Here is a 22981-nt window from a genome sequence, read left to right as displayed (position 1 = left end):
TCTGAGCAAATCGAGACATGCAGTCACCCCAGTGGCTTGTGTTTCTATTTCTTGTTTTAGAAAGATGTTTACTTTAAATATTATTTCATTATCCCTTATTTTAGATTAATCTCTATTATCATGTGCTCTGAATTATTCTTTAAATTGGGTTTTAATAAAAGATCCATCATTAGTTATGTGACTTTAAGATATTAAGAGAATTTTTTGAATCTTAGTTTTCTGACCTAAAGATTATTTAAAAGGGCATATATAAAGAGCCTAGCATGTAGTATCTTCTCAGTGGAAAAAAAAGTGACTCACTTCCCTTAATTAGATAAAGAACAGTGTTCTTGCTTTATTAAACTCTCAAAGATAGTTGGGAAAGCAGATCTGAGAGCATTAAAACCATGTGTGTGATAATCTGTTCTGCAGTTCCTTTTGTTTTATTTATATTTGATATCCATACTGGCATTGAGGACACTTCTTTTATATTATTCTACCTTTTTAGCTGCTATCTGGTATTGAAGTCTTCCATTAAGGATCTATCTGGATCTTTCTGGGTGTGGTGGCAGTTTTGAGGTTGGAAATCTTTATGGGGTTCAAAATCATGGTTTTTATTATGCCTTTCTAGTGCCTTAAAAGCCAAGATCTCCCTTTGTTTCACTTACAAGAAATAGAGAATTACACCCTCTTTTTGTAGCTGTTTGATCACTTCTATAGCATTGCAATATTTTTATTATGCATGTAGTTCTCTAAATGTTTCTTCTTTCCTTTCTGCTTCTCCTCCTTTTCTTTCTTAGTGTCCTTCTCTTCCTCTGGTCAATCTTTAAACTTTGGTGTCTGACAGGGGTCCATTTTGGCTTTTTACTCTTCCTACCTGCATTCACTTTATGGGTGACCTCATGCACTGTCACGATTTCAACAAACACCTCTTGCTGATATTCTCAAATCTGTACATCTCTAGACAACAGCATTCCTGTGATCATCAAATCATCTATTTAATTCTCAGAAAGATATCTCTGCCTGCATAGCACTTAGCTTACCTCTCTACCAATAGAATTTCCCTCTTTCCATTCTCTATTTCTTTAGGTGGCTCCATAAATACCATAATTGTCCAACTACCCAGCTTAGTAATCTGGGAGTCATTCTTCTTTCTCATTGCACACATTTAATCAAAAACAAAATTCTACCAATTGATTTATTCCTATTTATTAATTATTATTAAATCTATATTTTCTATCCATCTTTACTTCCCCTACCCTAGTCTGACTTTTTAATTTATTTTCTAGATCATGCATTAACTCCCTAACTCTTCTCTCTGCTTTCAGTTGTGTCTTTCAACAATCCAGCCATAGATTTGTCCTTGCCATTCTCTTAAATTCTTCAGTGGCTTCTCCTCCCCTTCAGGAAGAAGTTTTTGCTCCATATCATGGTACCTAAGACCATCCTTGATCCAGCCTTTGCCTGACCCATCTTCTTCTCTACGCACAGCTCTTATCTCTTGTCACTTCTGATCACATATATTATATCTGCTATCACAGAATTGTTTCCAGTTCTCTTTGCATATGTGTGCACCCATACAAAGAAATATACATCTACTACCACTATACTGTTTTCTAGGTTCTATTCCCCTGGCCTAGAGTCATCTTTTTCTTCTTCTCCTTTCTTTTTGACAACATCCCTCACCTTTTGCTCATGAAACTAGTACAGATATCATCTACGCTAAGAAGCAAAAGGTTTTGCTAGCATTTTTAAAGAACTTCTTCAGGGCAGCCCCGGTGGCCCAGCGATTTAGCGCTGCCTTCAGACCAGGGTGTGATCCTGGAGACCCGGGATCGAGTCGTCGGGCTCCCTGCGTGGAGCCTGCTTCTCCCTCTGCCTGTGTCTCTGCCTCTCTCTCTCTCTGCCTTTCATGAATAAATAAATTTAAAAAAAACTTTAAGAATTTCTTCACTCTATTCCCATATATTACATGCATAATTTTTATCATGTTGTATATTAATTTTCTATTTTATATGAGTCTTACCCTACTAAATTGTGAGCTCCTTGAGGTCAACAGCCTTATTATTCAGTTTTGAAATTTCAATTTCTAATATAGTCTGAAACATATTAGGTACCTAAGACCTTTACTGAAAGAACGAATTTAATAATAAATGAATACATTGATTCTAATATTTACTAACTCATAGTAATTATGTATTGGTCCATGTGTTAACCTCATTTAATTGAAATGATTTGTGCATGTGTATAGAATAACATCAATATAAAACACAGTTAATCCATATTAAGTTATTGTTTATGTAATCCATTTGAATTCATGGCTCAATGTCTGCAAAAATTTCTTTTTTTTTTTTTTTTTTTTTCTGCAAAAATTTCAAGCAAGGAAGTAGAGCCCAAAATCTTCAAAAATAACAGAAAGAGAGTCTTCATTCTCTTGAGGAATATTCAAAAGCATGCAAATCACAAGCTCTAAGAACTTTTCTGTATATTATCCTTAATTTCACTTCATCCTTAATTTTCTCACATCTCAAATTGTTCTAATCTACTAAAATCTCCTAAAATACTCCCTGGGGCCCTTCTCTTTATTCTCACTGCTTATTTCTTTTTTATTTAGATTGTTACTTGGGCAAAGAAAATCTTTCCTGTTTAATAAGAGGAGGGAGAGATAGAACAATAGAATAATAGAACACCGGCTTCTCTTTAGAAGATGGAGGCAGGGAGTGTTATGCACAGTTGCATCTAAGGATTGCAGCCCAAGCACATATGTGTGTATGTTTGAATATGACATTACTCTCTTTAGATTATTGGTCAATTCCTCTTTTATATTATTATTCAGAAGACGTCTTTTTATGAATGTACCCTTCCACTGCAGGTGATTACATCCCCTCTTAAAAACAACAACAACACACGACTCTGAATATGTAGCTCTTTCAGCCATACCTATAATGCAAGTATGTTTTGCAGCTGTTGGTTTGTTGAAAGGAAAAGTCTTGGGCTCAGTACTTTTCCTCTCTTGTAGTTTGTACATGGTTAGAGTCTATGTACTTCATGCTTTATACATTACCAACAGCTGTATGATGAAGATCCAAGGAGAACCTCTCTCAAAATAGTTTTGTTGCAAAGAGAAAATGGCATTTATGAGCTTTGGCAGGAGCTGTACTCTTGAACCATGTTCAGTTTTGAAACTTGAATGGAAAAATCCACTGCATGGAGAAGCCAGGCACACAGGATCCTGAGCTGAGTTTACTGTTAGAAGAAAAAAGAGGCATCAACAAGGCATAGAGCTCTGGAGACCTCTGAGAGCTTATGCAGACTGTGCCTGAGAAGGGACCTCCCCTCAGCATTACACATGTTCAGGAAGAGGCAAAGTGGGAAGCCTGCCCTTGATGAAGTGTCTTTACATAGCCAGTATTTGACTTTGCATTAGCTTACTTAGATGACAGTTTCACAAATTTAAAAAAAATAACTTTATTTTACTCGTTTACTCATTACGTCATAATATTCCTATAATTCGGAAATCCTTTAGAGTTTGGGGTAGATGGTTCTGCCTTGGTCAGGTCCTGAGGGCAGTGCCTAATCACCCAGTCCCCTCACCTTTATGTAGTCCGTATTTCTGTGTTCTCACTAGTGTCATGGAGTAGGATGGGGGTCTCATTTTGCTTAGTTCTTTCAGTAAAGACTACTCAGCCAGCCACATTTGAATCACAGTAGCTGGTTTAAAGCCTTTTGCCTCAGTACCAATTACTGGTGTTAAATGAATGTCTGGCCTCATCAGTAGTTATTTCTCAATAATTCGGTATTGTGTTAAGTTGCCCCGCCTCAACTGGGCCAATTCTTCTATTTTCACACCCAGTTACCTCTGGGTAACTCATGCGAGGTCTGTCATGATTTAGGCTACATGAGGTTCTGAATGTAGTAAAGAGAGACTACTATAGTAGTAGGGTGCTGCTCCTGGACCAAGAACCTCCGATAGAAGGCAGGAACTGTCTCTTGAAAATCTTGTTCATAGCCTTCCTATGACAGCCATTTTTGAGGTACGCATATCCTCATAGGCCTGAGTCACTTTATTGAGTAGCTCTTTTAGTTTCATACAACAATATTTGCTTTTGGAGTATTGGATAGGATGAATTCTAGGGTGTCCCTTCTCATGGCACCAGAGATTGGTAGTTCTTCTTTCATTCAATCCATTGTCACGCAATGAGGCTCCTTAACCTCTTCTCTACTTCATGGTCATATATTTTCCAAGAGATGTTTTCCTTTCCATGTCACTTGACCTAAAGTAGAGCTATACCCTAGGTCATCATGGTAGATCTCCCCTATCTTATAATAAGAGATCTTATTCTTCATCAGGAAAAGTGGCCAGGTAATCTATCTGAGACCCTCCTTCCTGGAAGGCACCTGGATTTGTGAAAAATCTCTCCTTTTCCATCTCTGAACTCATTATAGCAAAAGAAATACTGACTTCAGTACTCAGACTGAAGGTCTTGTCATTTCATGTCTCCCAAGGGGCCCTCAGGGGTTTATGGTGACCCACCTCTATAGACAATTGGCAGGGTCTTCTGTCTGAGAAGGGAAAGTATCATTTAAATATAGGGCACACAATTATGTATAAAGGTATTTTATGATGCTTCAAAAAAACCACAAAAGGTTGATTAGATCTGAATATGTCTTTCTACTAAGAACTAGTACTACATTCCATTGAAAGATATAAAAGACTCTTCTGAAGGAAGATCCAAAAATGGAACAAAATTTTATTATTTGGGAATAGTTTGTGTAGGGTTCTGTTATAGGGCAAGTGAATGGGGGGAAATAGCTTCTGGGTTCTTGAAATCAAACATCTCGTTTGCTTTTTAAAGACTACCTGTTAGTTGCTTGGACTTGGATCCTGAATCAGAAGGTGTTGGGAAGTGCTCTCTTGCTTTGGATTCTGCTGCCTTATTTGGTCAGCAGTAAATAACCACTTATAAATGAATCCTTCATAAGTCTGTAGGAAAATTTGAACTTCTGTACCACTGCCATTACCCATAATTTATATGAAATTCTGATCATCACCCAAATCAATGAATAGCAAGGTATTCCCATGCACTGTAACAGTTTTAGTTATATTTATTACACAAAGCTTATAGTTTGTTTTTATTCTGCAGCCTCCACCTCAGATTTATGACAAACAGTTGGATGAAAGAGAGCACACCATTGAAGAATGGAAAGGTGACTTTACCACTTAAATATAAATTTTGCCTTATTAAAACAAATTATCTTCAAGACATCTCCCTTTATTATTTTTATTTATTTTTTATTTATTTTTTATTTTTTTTGACATCTCCCTTTAAAGCAATTTAGTAACAAACGTTTTTTAACACTGTCCTCATATATATTCAACCCTTTCAAAACTTTATATTTTTATACCAATAACAATATTGTATTTACTCAAGAATGAAAGGAATTAATTACTGACATTTAAAAAATAGTACCGATTGTAAAAGCATTTGTCATGATGGAGGGCAAGCTTCAATTAAAAATTTCAGAATTACACATTCCATGTTTTTACATAAAACTATCACATAGAATGAACAAAATTATGTCTAAGATGGCTTTAGACATTAGAAAATAAACGTTAATATATGAATCCATTCACTTCACTTATAGGACTTGAAAATTTAAATAGAAAATATATGTATTTAAATGGCTTATTTATCCTTCAAAGTAAGAAAATAATGAATAAACACATTAGTTCATTTTTTTCACCAAACTCTTCCAAGCACATAATACATGGTCAAGATTATACTCAGAGTGAAATAAAGCAGAAACTATGGAGAATTGTTAAACTAATATAAATAACTACAGAGCAGAATAAATATGAAAAACTAAATGCAGGTCATAGCAAACCATTAGGTCAAAATGAGAAGGAGCATAACAGAAGATCTGAAGGGAAGAAATATTTACTGCTTTGAAGGAATTAATCATCATAAGTTGGGGGGAAAAACAGGAAAGTACCAGTGTAGGGACGTATGGGGAAAACAAAGGGTAGGAAAGAACAAAAAGGTGTTATAAATGTAATAAAGAGATTTCTCTGGTCAAGGGGTCCTGCTGGAGAATATGGGAAAATGAGCGCATACAAACAGTGGACCAAGTAAACAAAGCTGCTAAATGATAGACAGAAAAGACTTAATTTGATCTAAATAAGGACCAGAAGGTACTCCTATGAGTTCATGTGTAGATAGGTATTAGGATATAAATATTACTTGTGGACGAACATGGACTAAATTGGAAACTGGAGAAAGAAATACTTGTAAGGGACAATGATTATATAAATTGGAACCTGTCACAAAGCAAGAATGAGTAGCACTGAATGATTTTTAGTTAAAAGGGGAAACTTAAATGTAAAAAGATATACATGTTTGACTCTAGCAAAGAAAAAGCCAGAAATGGATGCCATTTTGGGAATAAATGTAATAACTGTGTTAACGTTGGGTTCAGGCAAGTTTAGTTTTACAAATTCAAGATTTGAGTCTAGTAAAAAATGAAGAATGAGTTGGAAAGTTGTTGGGAAGTAATAAAGTGAGAAGAGTATGAAAACTTTTTAGGTAGTGAATATAGAAGAAATATGGGTGCTCAAAACTGAGCCACTAAAGTTCTTAAGAGATAAAGTTAGAGGTCATCAGAAACCCCCTAAAGAATTCAGAACCAAGTAAAATATATATTCTTCCCACATTTGTTTGGTCAAATGCAAGCACTTACTTTTGCCCAGTTCTGTGCTATTGCAAGAAAATGTAGAAATAGAGGATTAAAGGAATCCCAACTGATTTGTAGTTTACTCAGACCCATCAAAATGTTATTATTTGTCCATAGCCAGTAAGGGTTTTTTTGCATATTAAAGAGAAATTTGCTTTTTATGACACTGTTATTTGTTTCTTACAGAACTTATCTACAAGGAAGTAATGAATTCGGAAGAAAAGACTAAAAACGGTGTTGTAAAAGGACAACCTTCTCCTTCAGGTACTCACTCTCAGTGAATAACTAATCAACCAGTACTTGTGTATGTTTTTTGGCCTCTAGGGGGGGATTGCAGCCAATCACATGATTATTTCTCTCTAGTGATTTTTGGTCTATTCCTTTTGATACGTAGTGTGGCATTCATTCTGATTATTCTGATTATGATGACCAGCACAAGAGTTCTTTCAGACTCATTTTAAGATAATAGTGACTGTTGAAGAAATGTTAAAATGGGCTGGTTAAAGGGTAACTGCTTCTCATCAAAACACGGCCATCATGTGCTCTGACCACCATATCAATGTAGAGGTCGGGAATCCATCCAGCCAAAACCTTTTTTCTCAGTCACTCCATTGTTGAAATTCTTCCCAAGGTTGGTGTGACAGTAGTTAAAGCAGTAAGATGGGTTCTGATTAAAGTCACAGTGGAGAATCTTTCAGTTTGCCATCCACAGAATCAAATGCACATTTGTACGTATCCTGTACATATTCTGCTGATCCTAGTAAGTGCTTTAGGATTACTTGAAATAATTTGCTGACACTCGGTGCTAATATATTTTTCCTAAGACCTATGTTCTGAATGTGAGGGATATATATAAAGAGTTTTAGAAAATATGATAGCTTATCTCTAGCTTTAAACTACACTCAACTCATGCTGGCAAGAATGTAGGCTGCAAATGAGAAGTTGTTTAGAGGAAAATAGATTTGGCTCCCTACCTTTGATAAACAATTTTTTTTTCCTCATGCACTTTAAATTGTTTCAGGAAAAAAGATGTAGGATGAATTAAGCAATTCTTCATACTGATACTACTCTTTGAACAACTGGCTTGCCCCCAAATCACTATGATGCTAAAACAGACAGTTCAGTTATGACATGTTTTTCTCATTCGAGTACTGTCCAATTCTATCCCAAGTCTTTCCTTTCCTCGAAGAAGGTGAAGGAAATCACTGTGGTTGTTTGCCCACCCCACTCATTCTAGCATCCAGACTGATACGGGTCTGTAGAAGTGGTGCCTAACTTACCTGCATGTTCTGTCTGCTGCTGATTAAGGAACCCAAAGGCTGAATCTAACAACCTCAAGATGCCACCTACCAGGACAGAAAAACTCCTTGTTTTAAGAATTTGCATAATGGGGGATCCTTGGGTGGCCCAGCGTTTTAGTGCCTGCCTTCAGCTCAGGGCGTGATCCTGGAGACCCAGGATCAAGTCCCACATCAGGCTCCCTGCATGGAGCCTGCTTCTCCCTCTGCCTGTGTCTCTGCCTCTCTCTCTGTCTCTCTCTGTCTCTCATGAATAAATAAATAAAATTTAAAAAAAAAGAATTTCCATATTGACCAGAACATGTTTTTCTATAATCATTAAGAAGTCAAAATACCAGGATCCAGTGAAGGTGGCCTAAGAGCTCTAGACCAAATTTTTTTCAGGCTCTCTTCTGTTCATCTTTAATTCAAGTTATCATTAATTCATCTTCTTTCATTTTTTCAAGGAGCTTGGGATCATGCCACCTACTTCAGGACATCCCAAATTCTTCTTTTTCCACTTCCATCTTCCCCTCAGCTCCAATCAGGTCACTACAACAGTTCATCTGTGATGACATAAAATCCACAGTTTTCCTTTAAACACTTTCATAACACTTCCACAAAAGTCTTATTCTCAGGATTCATTTATGCCAACTGTACAGTTCAGGGAAGACAAAAAGGGACTGAGGATGATACAAGTGAGATCAATTAATCATTAAAGGGATGGGATGAGTGGGCTGCCATACAAAAAAAAAGGTTTAAATATTTGGTAAGGGAATGAAGTTTGTATATAATCAAGGCATAATTCTTCAATCATTAAAACTATACTTATCAATTCAAAAAAAGGTGGATACATGTAGAAGTTTCTTATAACTCATTAGTGAGGGAAATGGCAGAATGGCAAAGGTAGTTCAATGAAGATATGAGAAATTAGGATTTATGTAGTCTGTGGAAAAAAATAATACTGAAATAAGATCACTAAATTAACCTAAAATTTGTAAATGTCCTACAGGATAACCAAACTTATCTTTGTGGTTATCTTTTCTACTGGGCAGAAAAAAAATGATAATTATATTTTATTAGTTTTATACAAGTTCACAGTGTTGTAAAGCATTTAGCTCCTAATCAATTGAGAATATTAAGTCAAACAAAGTTGTGTTCGACAAAACAGACAGGTGACCCTTAGGTGGGCTTTTTAAAAAAGGTTCAAGTGTGATATTAAAAGGTTGCATAGTCATTTTTTTCTCCCTAATCTCAAGTGCTGGATAATATTCTGAATAGTATCTAAAATTACTTACATATACAACTGCATGCTATGAATAGGTGGACCAAAATCCTGACCAAGTAAACATTTAAGTTTGCAAGAAATACATTAAAGGTGAAAAAAACCAGACTATTTTATATCATGGTTTGTTATTTCTGGGGGGGGGGGGCTGGAAAATAAAGGCATTCCACTAAGTTATTTAATGATAGATATAAATTAGCCTTAGAGAATTAGAATACTGGACCAGGGTGTATAAAATTGCTGTCAATTCAGATTCAACTTATTTAAAATCAAACCCATCATTCTCTAGATTCACTCATCCCAGTAGTAAATTTTTCTCTCAATTTTCCCATTTCTATTAATGGCAGCTCTATTTTCTCAGCCTCTCAGTCTGAAACCCCTGATTGACCTTATACTCCATACTTACATTATTACTGACAGTGACTTCCCACATCCTAAAAGTTCTGCTTGCTGGCTGTCTTACACCCAGTTGCTACCAACCCTTCCCATTAACACCACCATGATTAAAGTTTTCCTGAAGTAATCTTGCTGACTTTAATCTCTACCTAAATTGATCTTGCAAGACTACATGCTTGGGAATTCCACTGCCAAGTACTCTCCAGTGGCTTTGTATCATGTCCAGTTTAAGCCTACTAACCTTTTCCTGATATTGACAACCCTCTATAATATTCCCCTGGTTTTTCCAATTTTCACACTACATCTATTGTAGAATCCCATGTTACCACTATTTTGCTTGACTGAATCCCCACCTCTTAGAATACTACCCATTCTAAATTGTTCTTTTACCAAATACTACCTTTTCCCAAAATATTTTTTCATATTTGTCCTAAAAGACTTTTTATGTCTTCTCAAAGAATAAGATATTGCCTTCTTATGGATCCTACTAGTCCCTATATTTTAATTAATTAATTAATTAAATTTAAAATTTAAATTATTAAATTTTTACCAGCATGCTACTGTGTGTGTGTGCATGCGGATGTGTGTACACACATGTGATGTGTGTATATATATATTCTGTAGAATGTGCTAGGAAAAAGAAACAATTACTAAGAAAACTTGAAAAAGCTTTTTTGCATTCTTCATTGTGTTCACCTTTTTTCATTACTGTTTACATATCATATTTTATTTTGTCAATAGCTAAGATGAAGTAATATTACAACATAGACTCCTAGAATATTAAGTCATGGCAACACTAGGAACCTGGCAGCAAGAGAATAAGCTAATGCAGTTTCTTAGTAACAAAATTGTTCTAATACCAAAACTCATGTTTTAGTGATACTTTTAAAATATAAATAGGAAGTTAAATGTGCATTTGAAGAATAATATATAGGCTTGAAATTCATTGATGGAGTTGTGTATCAATAAGAAATAAATCTAAACCTCAGATATGTTTCTAAATAAATAATTGTACTCCCTTCTGCTATCTGATTTCACTTGCATAGTGATTTATTTTCAAGAATAGCATGGCTATTTCTGAATTGATTTGTAAAGACTGCTAAGGGAATAGCAGACCAAGTATAGAAATTAATTTTCTTCTAAAGCATTTTTTATAAATATTAGAACTAGAACAAATAGAGGAGATCATTAATCTAAAATTTCTCAGTCCATTCACTACTCCCTTTCCAGCCAAGAAGTAAGCCTTGCATAAGTAGCAATGACTCACCAAAATAAAGGTGCTTAGCTTTATCTCTAACCCATCAAGATGGGTAGAGATTTTATAGAATCTTTAAATGACAGATAAAATTTCCCAGATGACTAATATACAACCCCAGCCCCCACCACTCACCATATTCCACAAGCTATGGCAGTGTGTCTTTCCAAATTAGAGTCACTGATCTAGTCCAGTAGTTACAATTTTTTTTAGTTACAATTTTTTTATTTCAAAATCTCAGCCCCAAACAAGTTGAGGCTCAAGATGATGCATAAAAGGAAGGGAATATATCTCAGTGATTTTTTTTTATTCTAGTATTTCTTTTAATTCTCTGTGTCTATTTTTATATATGGATGGGTCAGGAAAATAATTCCCTTTAGAAAAACAGAACATTTTCCCTGAAATAGTGAATATTTTTTGGCTACATACTTCTAGTTTTAGAAATTTTCATTAGTGTAACTTCTTTCCATGAAAGCTTTTTTTTTTTTTGTCAAGTAATGTTGAAAGTAGCTACTGTTCCTCATTTGCAACCCTATTACTATCTTCAGTTACTTTTAGTAGAATTTTAATCAACAAATATTTGTAATGCTTTATTGATGGCAAACTTCAAAAAATGCATTTCTCTACTGGTTCTTCTGGAAAAAAATATAGAAGGAAGGGATATTTATCACACTGCTAGAGTATCCAGGGTAAGTGAACAATATAATCAAATTCAAGTCAGTTCAGTTCAATTTAAGGTATTTTCACAAACTGTTTGGCAGTAAATTAACAATTTGAAGCCAAGTTCCATGTCTTGACTCTTTTATTTGTGTTTGGTTTTATGGTTTACAAAGTTTATTTATTACCTACATAAAAAGAGACCTGAAAGGATCATCCAGTAAAGTCAGAAGTGGCTACAGTCAAGAGAGTATGTATTATAGTGCAATAGAAGTAGTCACTAAGAAACAAAAGTTTTTTGTGTGTAGTAGTGAGGGACTAGGTGATGTTTAACAACCATCTTTTTTTAGAGGACTGATTAATGGCATTTACCAATTTCTGTGGTATAATTATTCTTATTATGACCAATTTCAAACTGCTGCTGTAACATCAATGAAGGCAGAGTTGGAAAGAGATGCTAATGCTAATACTTGGATCTCAGAAGCCACTCTAAGTCTAGCACACTGCTAGACTATACACATGATTGTTTCATTATAGTTCTCTCTATACTGAGAAGACCCATTCTCATACAACAAGCAGATGTAATGGGAATTTTATAGAGGAAGCATTAGAAGAGAAGACATCTCCTAATGAATTTGTGCTGTAAAAATTATTAACAATAGTCTATGAAACCATAGAAATATAGTTGATAAAGATTCTGAACTTTGAATGATTGAATACTAACTATAATTTGCATTCAATATTGATAAAATAAAGGGCAGGATCATTCCAGCATAGAAGATAGCCAGCTGATGAACAGAGAAAGACAACTACAACAGAATGGCTTCCCTTAGCAAAAAATAGGTTAGTGGTTTCATTAGTTTCATCGAAGGGAGAAATTTGGTTTCATTTACAACACCTCTCTGGAGGAGTACACACAAAAGATACTCAGTGCTTTGTTAAATTGAGTGCTTATTCTTTGCTGAATAGTAGAGATTGAGGGAGATAGGAGTAATGAAGAAGTATAATGAAAGAAATAGAAAGAAGCAAGGAAAACAAACTGAGGTAATCATGTAGCAAAACTGTGTAACACTGAGATCGCTTACATGAAATAACACTTAGAATGCTCCACAATATGCTGATTATTAAAATAGCTGCAGTGGGGGTGCTGTGTATCTTATAATCTGCAGTATGATCCCTTCTTATATGAAGAGTTTATTAAACACTACTTTCAGTTTTGTTGCTTTCATTCAGTATTATTTATACATGTAAATTTGTTTTTCTGGGGAAATTTCCTCAAAGTTCTTTGTGTAATTTCTCTAGCTGCCATTGTTACAGGTTTCTGTTTATTTGCAAAAATCAAATTGTGTTCTTAAAAGGGAGCCTCGCCTCACCTAGGTTCTATCTCACCCTTGTTTGAGTCAATACTCAACTTTAACTGTGCCCGTCAGAACATGTCCATAGCCAGCTTCAGCCAGAAAAGGAGAAAAACCCTAGCTCAAGAGAAGATCAGAACTATTATGTAGAGATACTTTTAAGTAGTTTTTTATTTGTATTATGCCAAAACTTTATTTTAAAACTTTCAAACTGATTATTTTGTCATAATTTAAATAAAGCACACTAACAAAAATCTTCCTCGTTAACATAGGCAGTTTGATTAATTATAACACTCATCAGATATATATGTCATCATTTGATCCATTTGGTCTCCAATCCTTGACATTGAGACTTCTTATTTATTCAATCACTTCTATTTCTATATACTCTCAATGAACAGAAAACAATTCCATCTACGATAACATCAAAAAGAATAAAATACAAATTTACAAAGAATTGTAAATTTTTACTCTGAAAACAGTAAAACATTGTTGAAAGAAATTAAAGACCTAAATAATGGAAAGACTTCCATTCAGTCACTAATTAGATTTAATATTGTTACAATGACAATACTCTGCAAATTCATCTACAGATTAAACACTCATCATAGTCACAGCTGCCTTTTTCTTTGCTGAAATTGACAGCTGTTCTTAAAATTCACATGGAAATACAGGGGATACAGAGCAGCTAAAATAATCTTGAAAAAAATAAAAAAGTTGGAGGATTCACACTTCCTGATTTCAAAATTTACCGCAAAGTTGCAATGCTCATGACAGTGTGGTATTGGCCTGTACGTATAGATCAATGAAATAAAATTGAGAGCCCAGAAATAAACCCTTATGTTTATGGTCTTTTGATTTGTAACAAAGATTTCAAGACAACTGCATGGGCAAAGAATTGTCTTTCCAAAAATAGTGGTAGGACAGCTAGATATTCACATACAAAAGAAGGAGGGTAGACTCCTACCTCATATAGTACCTAAGAATGGATCAAAATGGATCATAGACTTAAGTGTAAAAGCTATGATTTTAAAACTCTTATATGAAAGTACACTAAATTTTTAGGATCTTGGGTTATATGTAAGAAAGGGTTTCTTTCTCAAGAAAAGCACAGTGGCAAAAGGAAAAAAATAGGTAAATTCAACTTTATCAAAGTTAAAAAAACACATGTGTTTCAAAAGACACCATAGGGAAAGTTAAAAGACAATCCATAGGATAGGAGGAAAACATTTGCAAATCTTATATAATAAGATACTTGTATCCTGAATACATAAAGAACTCTTACAATTTAATAATAAAAAGAAAATAACACAATTTAAAAATGGCCATAAGGGGCAGCCCGGGTGGCTTAGCGGTTTAGTGCCTGCCTTCGGCCCAGGGCCTGATCCTGAGGACCCCAGATAGAGTCCCACGTCGGGCTCACTGCATGGAGCCTGCTTCTCCCTCTGCCTGTGTCTCTGCCTCTCTTTCTGTTTCTCAAGAGTAAATAAATAAAATCTTTTTTAAAAAATGACCATAAGATCTGAATAAACATTTCTCCAAAGCGATACACAAATGGCCAACAAGCACATGCAAAGACACTCAACATCATTAGTCACTAGGCAAGTACAAATCAAACCACAATGAGAGGGATGCCTGGGTGGCTCAGTGGTTGAGCGTCTGCCTTTGGCTCAGGGTGTCATCCCAGGGTCCTGGGGTCGAGTCTCACATTGGGCTCCTCACAGGGAGCCTGCTTCTCCCTCTGCCTATGTCTCTGCCTCTCACTCTGTGTCTCTCATGAATAAATAAATTAAAAACAATAACAACAACAACAGCAAACCACAATGAGATACCATTTAACGTACACTGGGATAGCAACAATAAAAAGATAGTGAGGGGTACTGGAGAGAAAATTGAAGCCCTCATACACTGCTGGTAGGAATGTAAACTGGTGTAGCCACTTTGAAAAACTGTTAATTTCTCCAATGTCAAACATACAGCTAATTTATGATCTACCAACTCCACTCTTTAGGTATTTGCCCAAAAGAATAAAAACCTGTATATGAAAGTTCATAACAACATTATTCATAGTAGCCAAAAATAGAAATGGCCTGTCCATCTAATGCCCATCAACAAATAAATAGGTAAACAAAAGTGACATAGTCACACAATGGAGTGTTATTCAGTAGTAAAAAGGGACAAAGTATTGCTACATGGTACAGTATGAATGAACTTTGAAAACATTATGCTATATGAAAGAAGCCAGTCGCAAAATCATTTACACCCAAAGTTTAAGTTATTATTTATTTGAGGATCAGTGCCTATTGTTCCCTTTTTTTGTATTCTTTCACATTCCCCATAATCTACATAAATATGTTTATAATCAACAAATAAAAATTTAAAATACTTATAAAATACATATGATCTTTCTTAGCTTATGTGTATGGGTCCTTTCCACATATTGTCACATTTTAATCACATTTTTCCATAGGGAAGAGATGTCTACTCCAGGAGCAAAGAGACTGTGTTAATCTCTCCACTTGATAGATCTTTAAATTTTTTAAAAATTTTACAATGTTACATAAGTTTCAGGTGGTTCCACTTCTCTACACTTATGCTGTGTTCACTGCAAGTGTTGTTACACTTACAATATTATTACAATACTATTGAGTATATTCCCCATGCTGTGCCTTTTATTCCTGTGACTTACTCATTCCATATCTAGAAACCTGTATCTCCTCCTCCCCTTCGCCCATTTATGACCATCCTCCTACCCTTCTGCCCTCTGGCACCCATCAGTTTGCTCTCTGTGTTTATAGGACTGATTTTGCTTTTTGTTTGTTTGTTTGTTTATGCATTTGTTTTGTTTTTTAGATTCCATATATGAGTGAAATCATATGGTATTTGTCTTTCTCATTTTGCCTTATTTCACTTGGTATAATACCCTCTAAGTCCATCCCTGCTGTTGCAAATGGCACAGTCTCATCTTTTCAAATGGCTGTGTGACATTCCATTATATAATATTATAATAAACATAGTGGTGCATATATTTTTTCAAATCAGTGTTGTTTCCTTTGGGTAAATAGTAATGAAAATATTGTATTATATGGTATTTCTATTTTTAATTTTTTGAGGAAACTCCATACTGTTTTACACAGTAACTGTATCAATTTACATTCCCATCAACAGCATATGAATATTCAGTTTTCTACACATTCTCATCAACACTTGTTTTTTTTTTTTTATTTTTTTATGCTAGCCATTCTGCCAAGTGTCAAGTGATATGTCTTTCTCAGTTTGATTTGCATTTCCCTGATGATGTGTTATATGGAGCATCTTTTCATGGATCTGTTGGCCATCTGTATGTCTTCTTTGGAAAAATATCGATTCAGGTCCTCTGCCCATTTTTCTAAGTCAGGTTGTTTGTTTTTTGGTTTTGGGTCATATAAGTTCGTTATAGATTTTTTCTGATTTATTAGATCTTTGTGATAGCACTTCCGTAATGTATTTTGGATTTGTTATTTTTCACCAGGTATATCTTGCACACTATGTTTACTCAAATAAGATAACATTTTAGTGAGATTTCCTCATCTCTGATTTTATTAGATGATTTACAGATATTTTTAGTAGCAAACTATTTCATAAAACATGCATTTTATTACCTATGTTGCTTAAGTATAAAGAATATATAAAAAGGAAAAGTAAACTGTTCTCAAGGTGCTATGGTTTAATCATATTTTACAATGACTCTGGCTTACCTGTTCTTTGTAGTTCTCAAAGATATTATAACTTAGCAAGTATTACTGAGTGATTACCATGAGCAAGTTTCTTGTCAGAGTTTTAAAATCGTTATATTCACATAGAGCAGATAAATAAGATATTTCTTTTCAATTTAATTTTAGGAATTTAGGTTTTTTTTTTTTTTTGTAGATCACCACCGGGTAAGCAAGCCTGCTAGAAAGTAAGCCACAATCAAAAAGTATGCTCTAGCATGGAGCTTACTTTAAAAAAAAAAGTGGTCTGGCTTCTTCTATTATTATTATTATTATTATTATTATTATTATTATTATTATTATGTCTATGGTAAGTTTCACTGTAAGTCCTACATAGCCTTTCTGTATGGATTTTGTTTGATATCACATTAATGACTACAATAATATTTATTTAATATACCTTCATTTCTCAAGAGCTGTAGTCTCCAAGTAATTCTGTTTGCTGGACTCCCAACTCAGCCCAAAGTTTTGGGATAGGACTCTTACATGTGTTTCTTTTAAAAGCCCTGCATTAAAAACATCCAGGTTCAGATCATTACATTAAAAGGTTCTGCTCATCTTCCTCAGTAGGACAGTGGTCTTCAACCTTTTACTACACAGTGTCTAGGAGCTTTTAAAAAATGCAAATGCCTTTGCTTTACACAGACCAATTATATGACAATATGGGAGGCGAGAGAGGTGACTGGGGTTTTTAGTAGGATATTTTTGTTTGCTTGCTTTTGTTTTCTTTTAAGAGCATTACAAGTGGTTTCCAAGGTAGAGTGACTATCTTGTGACCCGGGACTCTGGGTTGCTGTTTTGATTTTCACCATCTAACACTGTGCCTTGGATTAGTTGTTCTATGAAGACCTGTTGAATGAACGATGGATTAGACATCACCTCTTGTATTTGCCCATGCCTGCATCCTGAATGACATTGAGTCTAGTTCTAGATTTAGTCATGTTGGTCTTCATTTTCTTAGCACAGGTGCAGCAGTGAACAGCAGTGAGAGTCTCCCTCCATCTTCGTCTGTCAACGACATCTCCTCCATGTCCACCGACCAGACCCTGGCCTCTGACACTGACAGCAGCCTGGAAGCCTCAGCAGGACCCCTGGGTTGTTGCAGGTGACTAGCCGCCTGCCTGCGAAACCCAGCGTTCTTCAGGAGATGATGTGATGGAACACACACACACACACACACACACACACACAGACACGCACACACACAAACGCAGACATGCAACTACAAGAAAATGGCAAGAGAGAGAATCCAAGCCTAAAATTGAAACCAGTCGTTCAGCCTGCTTCTTCTCCAGAGTTCTGTATTGCAGCTAAGCTAAATGTATATTTAACTTCTAGTTGCTCTAGCTTTGGTCTTCCTCCAATGATGCTTCCTCCAGAAAGCAACTCAAACACAACTAGAAAAGCCTTTTCCATAAAGTGTAATTTTAATGGCTGCAAAACCAGCAACCTGTAATTGCCCTTTCAAATGGCATGACAAGGTGTGCAGTGGCCCCATCCAGCATGTGTGTGTCTCTATCTTGCATCTACCTGCTCCTTTGGCTTAGTCAGATGGATGTAGATACAGATCCGCATGTGTCTGTATTCATACAGCACTACTTACTTAGAGATGCTACTGTCAGTGTCCTCAGGGCTCTACCAAGACATCATGCACTGGGGTACCATACGGTCCATTTCATGTGATCTATTACTCTGACATAAACCCATCTGTAATATATTGCCAGTATATAAGCTATTTAGTTTGTTAATTGATTAAGCTGTATGTCTTATAAGAAAACATGTAAAAGGGGGAAAATATGGGGGGAGTGAGCTCTCTCGGACCCTTGAAGATGTAGCTTCCAAATTTGAACTGATTAAATGGCACCTGTATACCAATTTGTAGAAAGAACATATGTGATGCTTATGTACAGTGTGGGGGCGGGAGAGGGTGACAGTTTCCAGGTACTAAATGGTTTGGCCTTTAGAAGGAATGTGGGAATAATAGCTGACGGTCTTTTCTCTGACAGTGAGCAGGTAGGAGGGTTTCCAGTGTAGCATTGCAGTACGGAGGACTTCCTCAAGGAGATCATTACCCAGATACTAGGAGACACCGGCATCCATATTTTAGAGAGTAGACTTCATTTGTCCCTTACAAATTATGTGTCACAACTGGAAAGAGAGTGGCAGGTGGTGAGGCAGGGTTACCGCATCCATATCTGATGGTAAGAATCCCTCCCTGGAACACAGTGGAATTGCCTCCAGATGATGTCCTTAATAGGAAATGAACCTACGTAGCCTATTTTCAGATTGTGGGTTGTGTTTTCCATGAGTGTGCTACTTCCCAGGTTTAAACCCTGCCATGATTTTGTTTTAAAAATATTACTTTCCTCTTCTGGAATTAAAAAATATTAATTTCTTAAAAACAAACAAACCCATAACATGGGGTGATCCTCAGGTCAGCAATTGAAAACATTTCCACAGACATTACTATTCCTCAGGGGTTTCCCTGACTTCTTAATATGGCGGATGTTTCATGTTTATTTATTTTCATAAAGTCAAACAATTGAAGAAGGGCTGATAAATCTGAGTTTTGTACCACAGTTGATGTGACAGCAATAACTCTACCCATAAGTTACTGCTGCTAAATAGCTTTAGCAATATGAGTTTGTCTTAAAAGCCATGAAGCATTTGTGTCAATGTTTAGCAAAATCACCTGAATTAGCTCCAATCAAATGAAAGTGCTCTCCTGAGCACTTAAGAAGGCACTGTGAAACATCTTGGTTATATACGAGGCAATACCAGGGTGACTTCTCAGCAATAACAGGGACCTGGTGGAGGCTTCCCTTCTTGTTCACTTTGGTGAAGTACCCATCACAGCTATTTGCACTCTGACCATTTTGGTGCTCGCCAGTGTGGGGGTATTTCACCTGAAGAAGAAGTGAAACACACAAAATGGATGGTTGATGAGTGGGCTATGACTGGCAAATGGAATCCCTTCGAAAATAGAGCAAACAAGAATGCTGCGCTCTGAAAACTGCCTTAAATACAACAATAGGGAAGCTTTGTCTCTTTCAAGCAATAGAGCCAACCCCCATCATCACCATGAGAGCAATGCTACCATTTATGAGATTGCTTCGCAGTAGGATGCGTGACAAGAGGTCATTTGTTTAAAACGAGAGGAAAAAAAAAATAACATTAGCCTGTGCAGCTTGTCCCCTGGAATGAAAGTGTCCCAGCTTCTTTCTCTTGCTGCCATTCTTTTTTGGTTAATATTGCCAACAACCCGATTTTTAAGATAACCTCTGCACTCACATGGGCTCTCTCACTTCTCTTTCTGTCATGCTTCCCACCCACCCACCCCCTTTAAAAAAAAAACTCTAAATAGATGAGAATACCTTATCCTGTACCTCCTTTCTCTGTATTTTTCTCTTGCTATACCTGTGTCCTTTCTATGCCTGACTTTCTAACACTTGCGATTAAGGGCAGGAAACAGGCAGCTGTTAGAAAGAAAGTAAATCGCGAGGATAATTTCACCAGCCACAGAATGACATCAAAAGCCAGAAGGAAATCTCCAGCCAGCATCTTAGAAGTTCTTGACAGTTAGGTTATCTTTTATATGTGCAGAAGTGGTGATTTTTTTTGCCCATGCAGATTAAACCAAGCAAGAACTAGGTAATGCTCCCCTGCTATTGCTATCTTCCACTCTGCGAGCCTGATCTCTCCCATTGTATGGCTCTTAGGAGCTGGTTACTTTTAGCCAGATCTCCTTTATACTCAAGAAAAAATGGAATAAATCCCTCAGATTGACATATCGTGGACAATAAAGCAAAAAGTTTGACTTCTTGCCTGCTTATAGAATTAATTTTACTAGGTTATCAAAGCAAGATAGGTAATAGGACAACAGAGAAAATCATTTCAAAAGCTCACCAGCCCTTCACTATCCTGGGTCCACTTTATTATAATATCTTCAGAGGTGATTTTGTTATTATCAAAATCTTAGAATGTATTATGTTCTGCAGTGAGTCTTCTCTTTAAGAAACAAGTATTTCCTCTATAGTCAGCTATTAATTCCAAAGGACTTTCTTGCTTTTCAGACTTGGAAGTATCAAGTCACCTGGACTATATGACTGGGAGAAGGAATGTCCTGCCTGTGGTTGGGGTTCCTTTAGGAATGTGAAGTTGGCAGTCTGAGAGGCCTAACCTTTTCTCCATCTATGGGGCTGATGGTTTCGCAGTGATCCTTAATGAAATGTTTAGTAGTATTTTGTGGGAGGGATGGCTGTGCACCCACATGCAGAAGGAATGAAATTCTTGGGAGAGCTTGGCAAAATCACCACCACTTTGAAATATTTATTTAGTTTTTGGTCATCGTATTCATTTTTAAAAAGAGATACATTGGCCTTACAACCAAATTTCTTCTTGTGGAATAAGAACCACTGATAATCTTGCATCTTCAAGAATCTGATGACTGAGCTTTGTAGGAATGTATACTTGGGTGGACCTGGTTCTGGCTAATTCCCTCCAATTGAAGCAAGCTATTTAATTGAGGGCTGAGGGAATAGTTTTTTTCCCAATCTGTTACCATTATTAGAAAATATTGCCTACGACTGCTGATACCAGCTGACTGGGAAATCATAAAATAGACCTCGACAAAGGGAATAAGTGGAATAGATGAGAATACACCAGTCCTTTTATGACCTGCCAGAGGAAAACCAAGCAGAACCGACTTTTAAATTTTAAATATTCATTGTAAAATCTAAATTCTACAAAGCCTACTTCTATTTAATTCTCTTAACATATGATAATCAAAATCTTAAAAACATTATGCTCGGTAAAGAATGTTGTCAGCCGGCTTTGCTGAAAAATTTATCTTCTACAGCTTAGAGGAAGGAATAATATTGTCCCAGCAATCTTTGATCCCCATGACTTTGGATCTGAAGAGAGACCCCCCACTCATCACCCACAAGCTCCCCCCAATATTTTAATTGTGAGTCCTACAATTTCCACAGATAAAATTAAACCAAGCAGGGATACTCCTTTCTGTAAAAACAACAAACAAGTTACAATGTAAATAAATATATTAGTCATTTTCCATGTGACTAAAATATAAGATTTTGTTATCTGTTTTGGCACTTAGTTCTTTCTTTGTCTGAAATGGTTCACTCTGACCCATTTCCTTGGTCAGTCAAGCTGAAATGGAAGGCCTCTGTTTGTATGTGGACTCCTGTATATCTAACTTTTGATTATGTGGGACCAATGGCCAGTATATTCTAATGAAAACAAACCTCCCAACCCTTGTCTAGCATTAAACTGTTCACCTTGCCATGTTTATCTTGCAACAAGACCTATCTTGCACATGCCTGTTATTCTGCATGATTGGACTCAAAAGACTATTACCAATGATAAGAATTGTCCTGTGTCAGTGTTTATAAAATGGACTTAAAGCACACCCACATTCATATACACATCATCCAGATAGTTCTAGGTCAACCCTGGAAGGCAAAACCATGCATGCCCAGTTTCTTTGCAAGGTCTTAGTGGTGAGAACAAAAAGTCAGCCTGATGGATCAAATGCAATCTCAGTGATGTTTAATAAGGATTTGAAATTATTTAAACCATATCTGTGTTCCTTCTCACTCTTTTTTTCATTTCTGGTTTTTTTCCCTTTATTTTCAAAATGTCTGTGGAACAAGAGGGTGAGTGGGGGAGAACTTCGGCTTTTTTGGACTCTGTAGGTGGATGCTGAGTCAATGCATTGTGATTTCTGTTTCTTATGAATTATTAAAAAACCAGAGCAAATCTGCTTCCCTTAACATGAAACCAAATCCAAATCCAAACTTTGTTGGAGTTTGCCTGTTGACAATGGTTATTGTGCTGTCTGTTGTCTTGAGTTTTATGTCCTGACAGGAGCTTGAAGCATCTCACATGATTTCATAGTGTCATCTGATTACGCCAGGGAATAAATAAGAAATGACGAATGACCTACCTTCTCACTATGGGTAAAGAGCGTATAATATGTATGGGACAATATAGAAGGCTGTGTTTTTGTTTGAGACTGGTTTCTCCTAAAGATAACCTTCATTTCTGTCTGCAAATATCAGTTATATACCTGCAATTTGGTAATTTTCTTCTATAAAATCAATGAAGGAGGAAAATAATTTTCTGTGAGGATTAGATAAATTGAACAGGATTAAATATCCTTAGGTTAATTTATCAGAATTCCAAATCAGTTTCATTATTACCCAAGAGAGAAGGTTAGTAGATGTTTTGCCATATGATAGGCAATCTTAATATCTGCAATTCCTTGATGACTT

General features: G+C 35.9%; 1 protein-coding gene across 8 annotated transcripts in view; it reads left to right on the top strand.

The window, feature by feature from the left end:
* MAPK10 (mitogen-activated protein kinase 10) overlaps nt 1–22648 on the top strand; it is a 298702-nt gene extending 276054 nt beyond the window's left edge. For 3 of the 8 annotated variants that reach the window (XM_025425571.3, XM_025425548.3, XM_025425556.3), the window contains exons 12-14: nt 5124–5187; nt 6898–6975; nt 17655–22648. In XM_025425571.3, coding sequence (XP_025281356.1) covers nt 5124–5187; nt 6898–6975; nt 17655–17797 — 285 coding nt within the window. In that variant the 3' untranslated portion in view covers nt 17798–22648. Of the gene's footprint in view, nt 1–5123; nt 5188–6897; nt 6976–12337; nt 12427–17649 lie in introns of those variants that run through there. The other 5 variants (XM_025425592.3, XM_025425588.3, XM_035709548.2 and 2 more) reach the window with 3 other exon arrangements.
* Nucleotides 22649–22981: the final 333 nt, after the last annotated feature.

The sequence above is a fragment of the Canis lupus genome, chromosome 32 (genome assembly GCF_003254725.2).
Source record: "Canis lupus dingo isolate Sandy chromosome 32, ASM325472v2, whole genome shotgun sequence".
NCBI lineage: Eukaryota > Metazoa > Chordata > Mammalia > Carnivora > Canidae > Canis > Canis lupus.
This window is presented reverse-complemented; position numbering and strand designations above follow the sequence as displayed.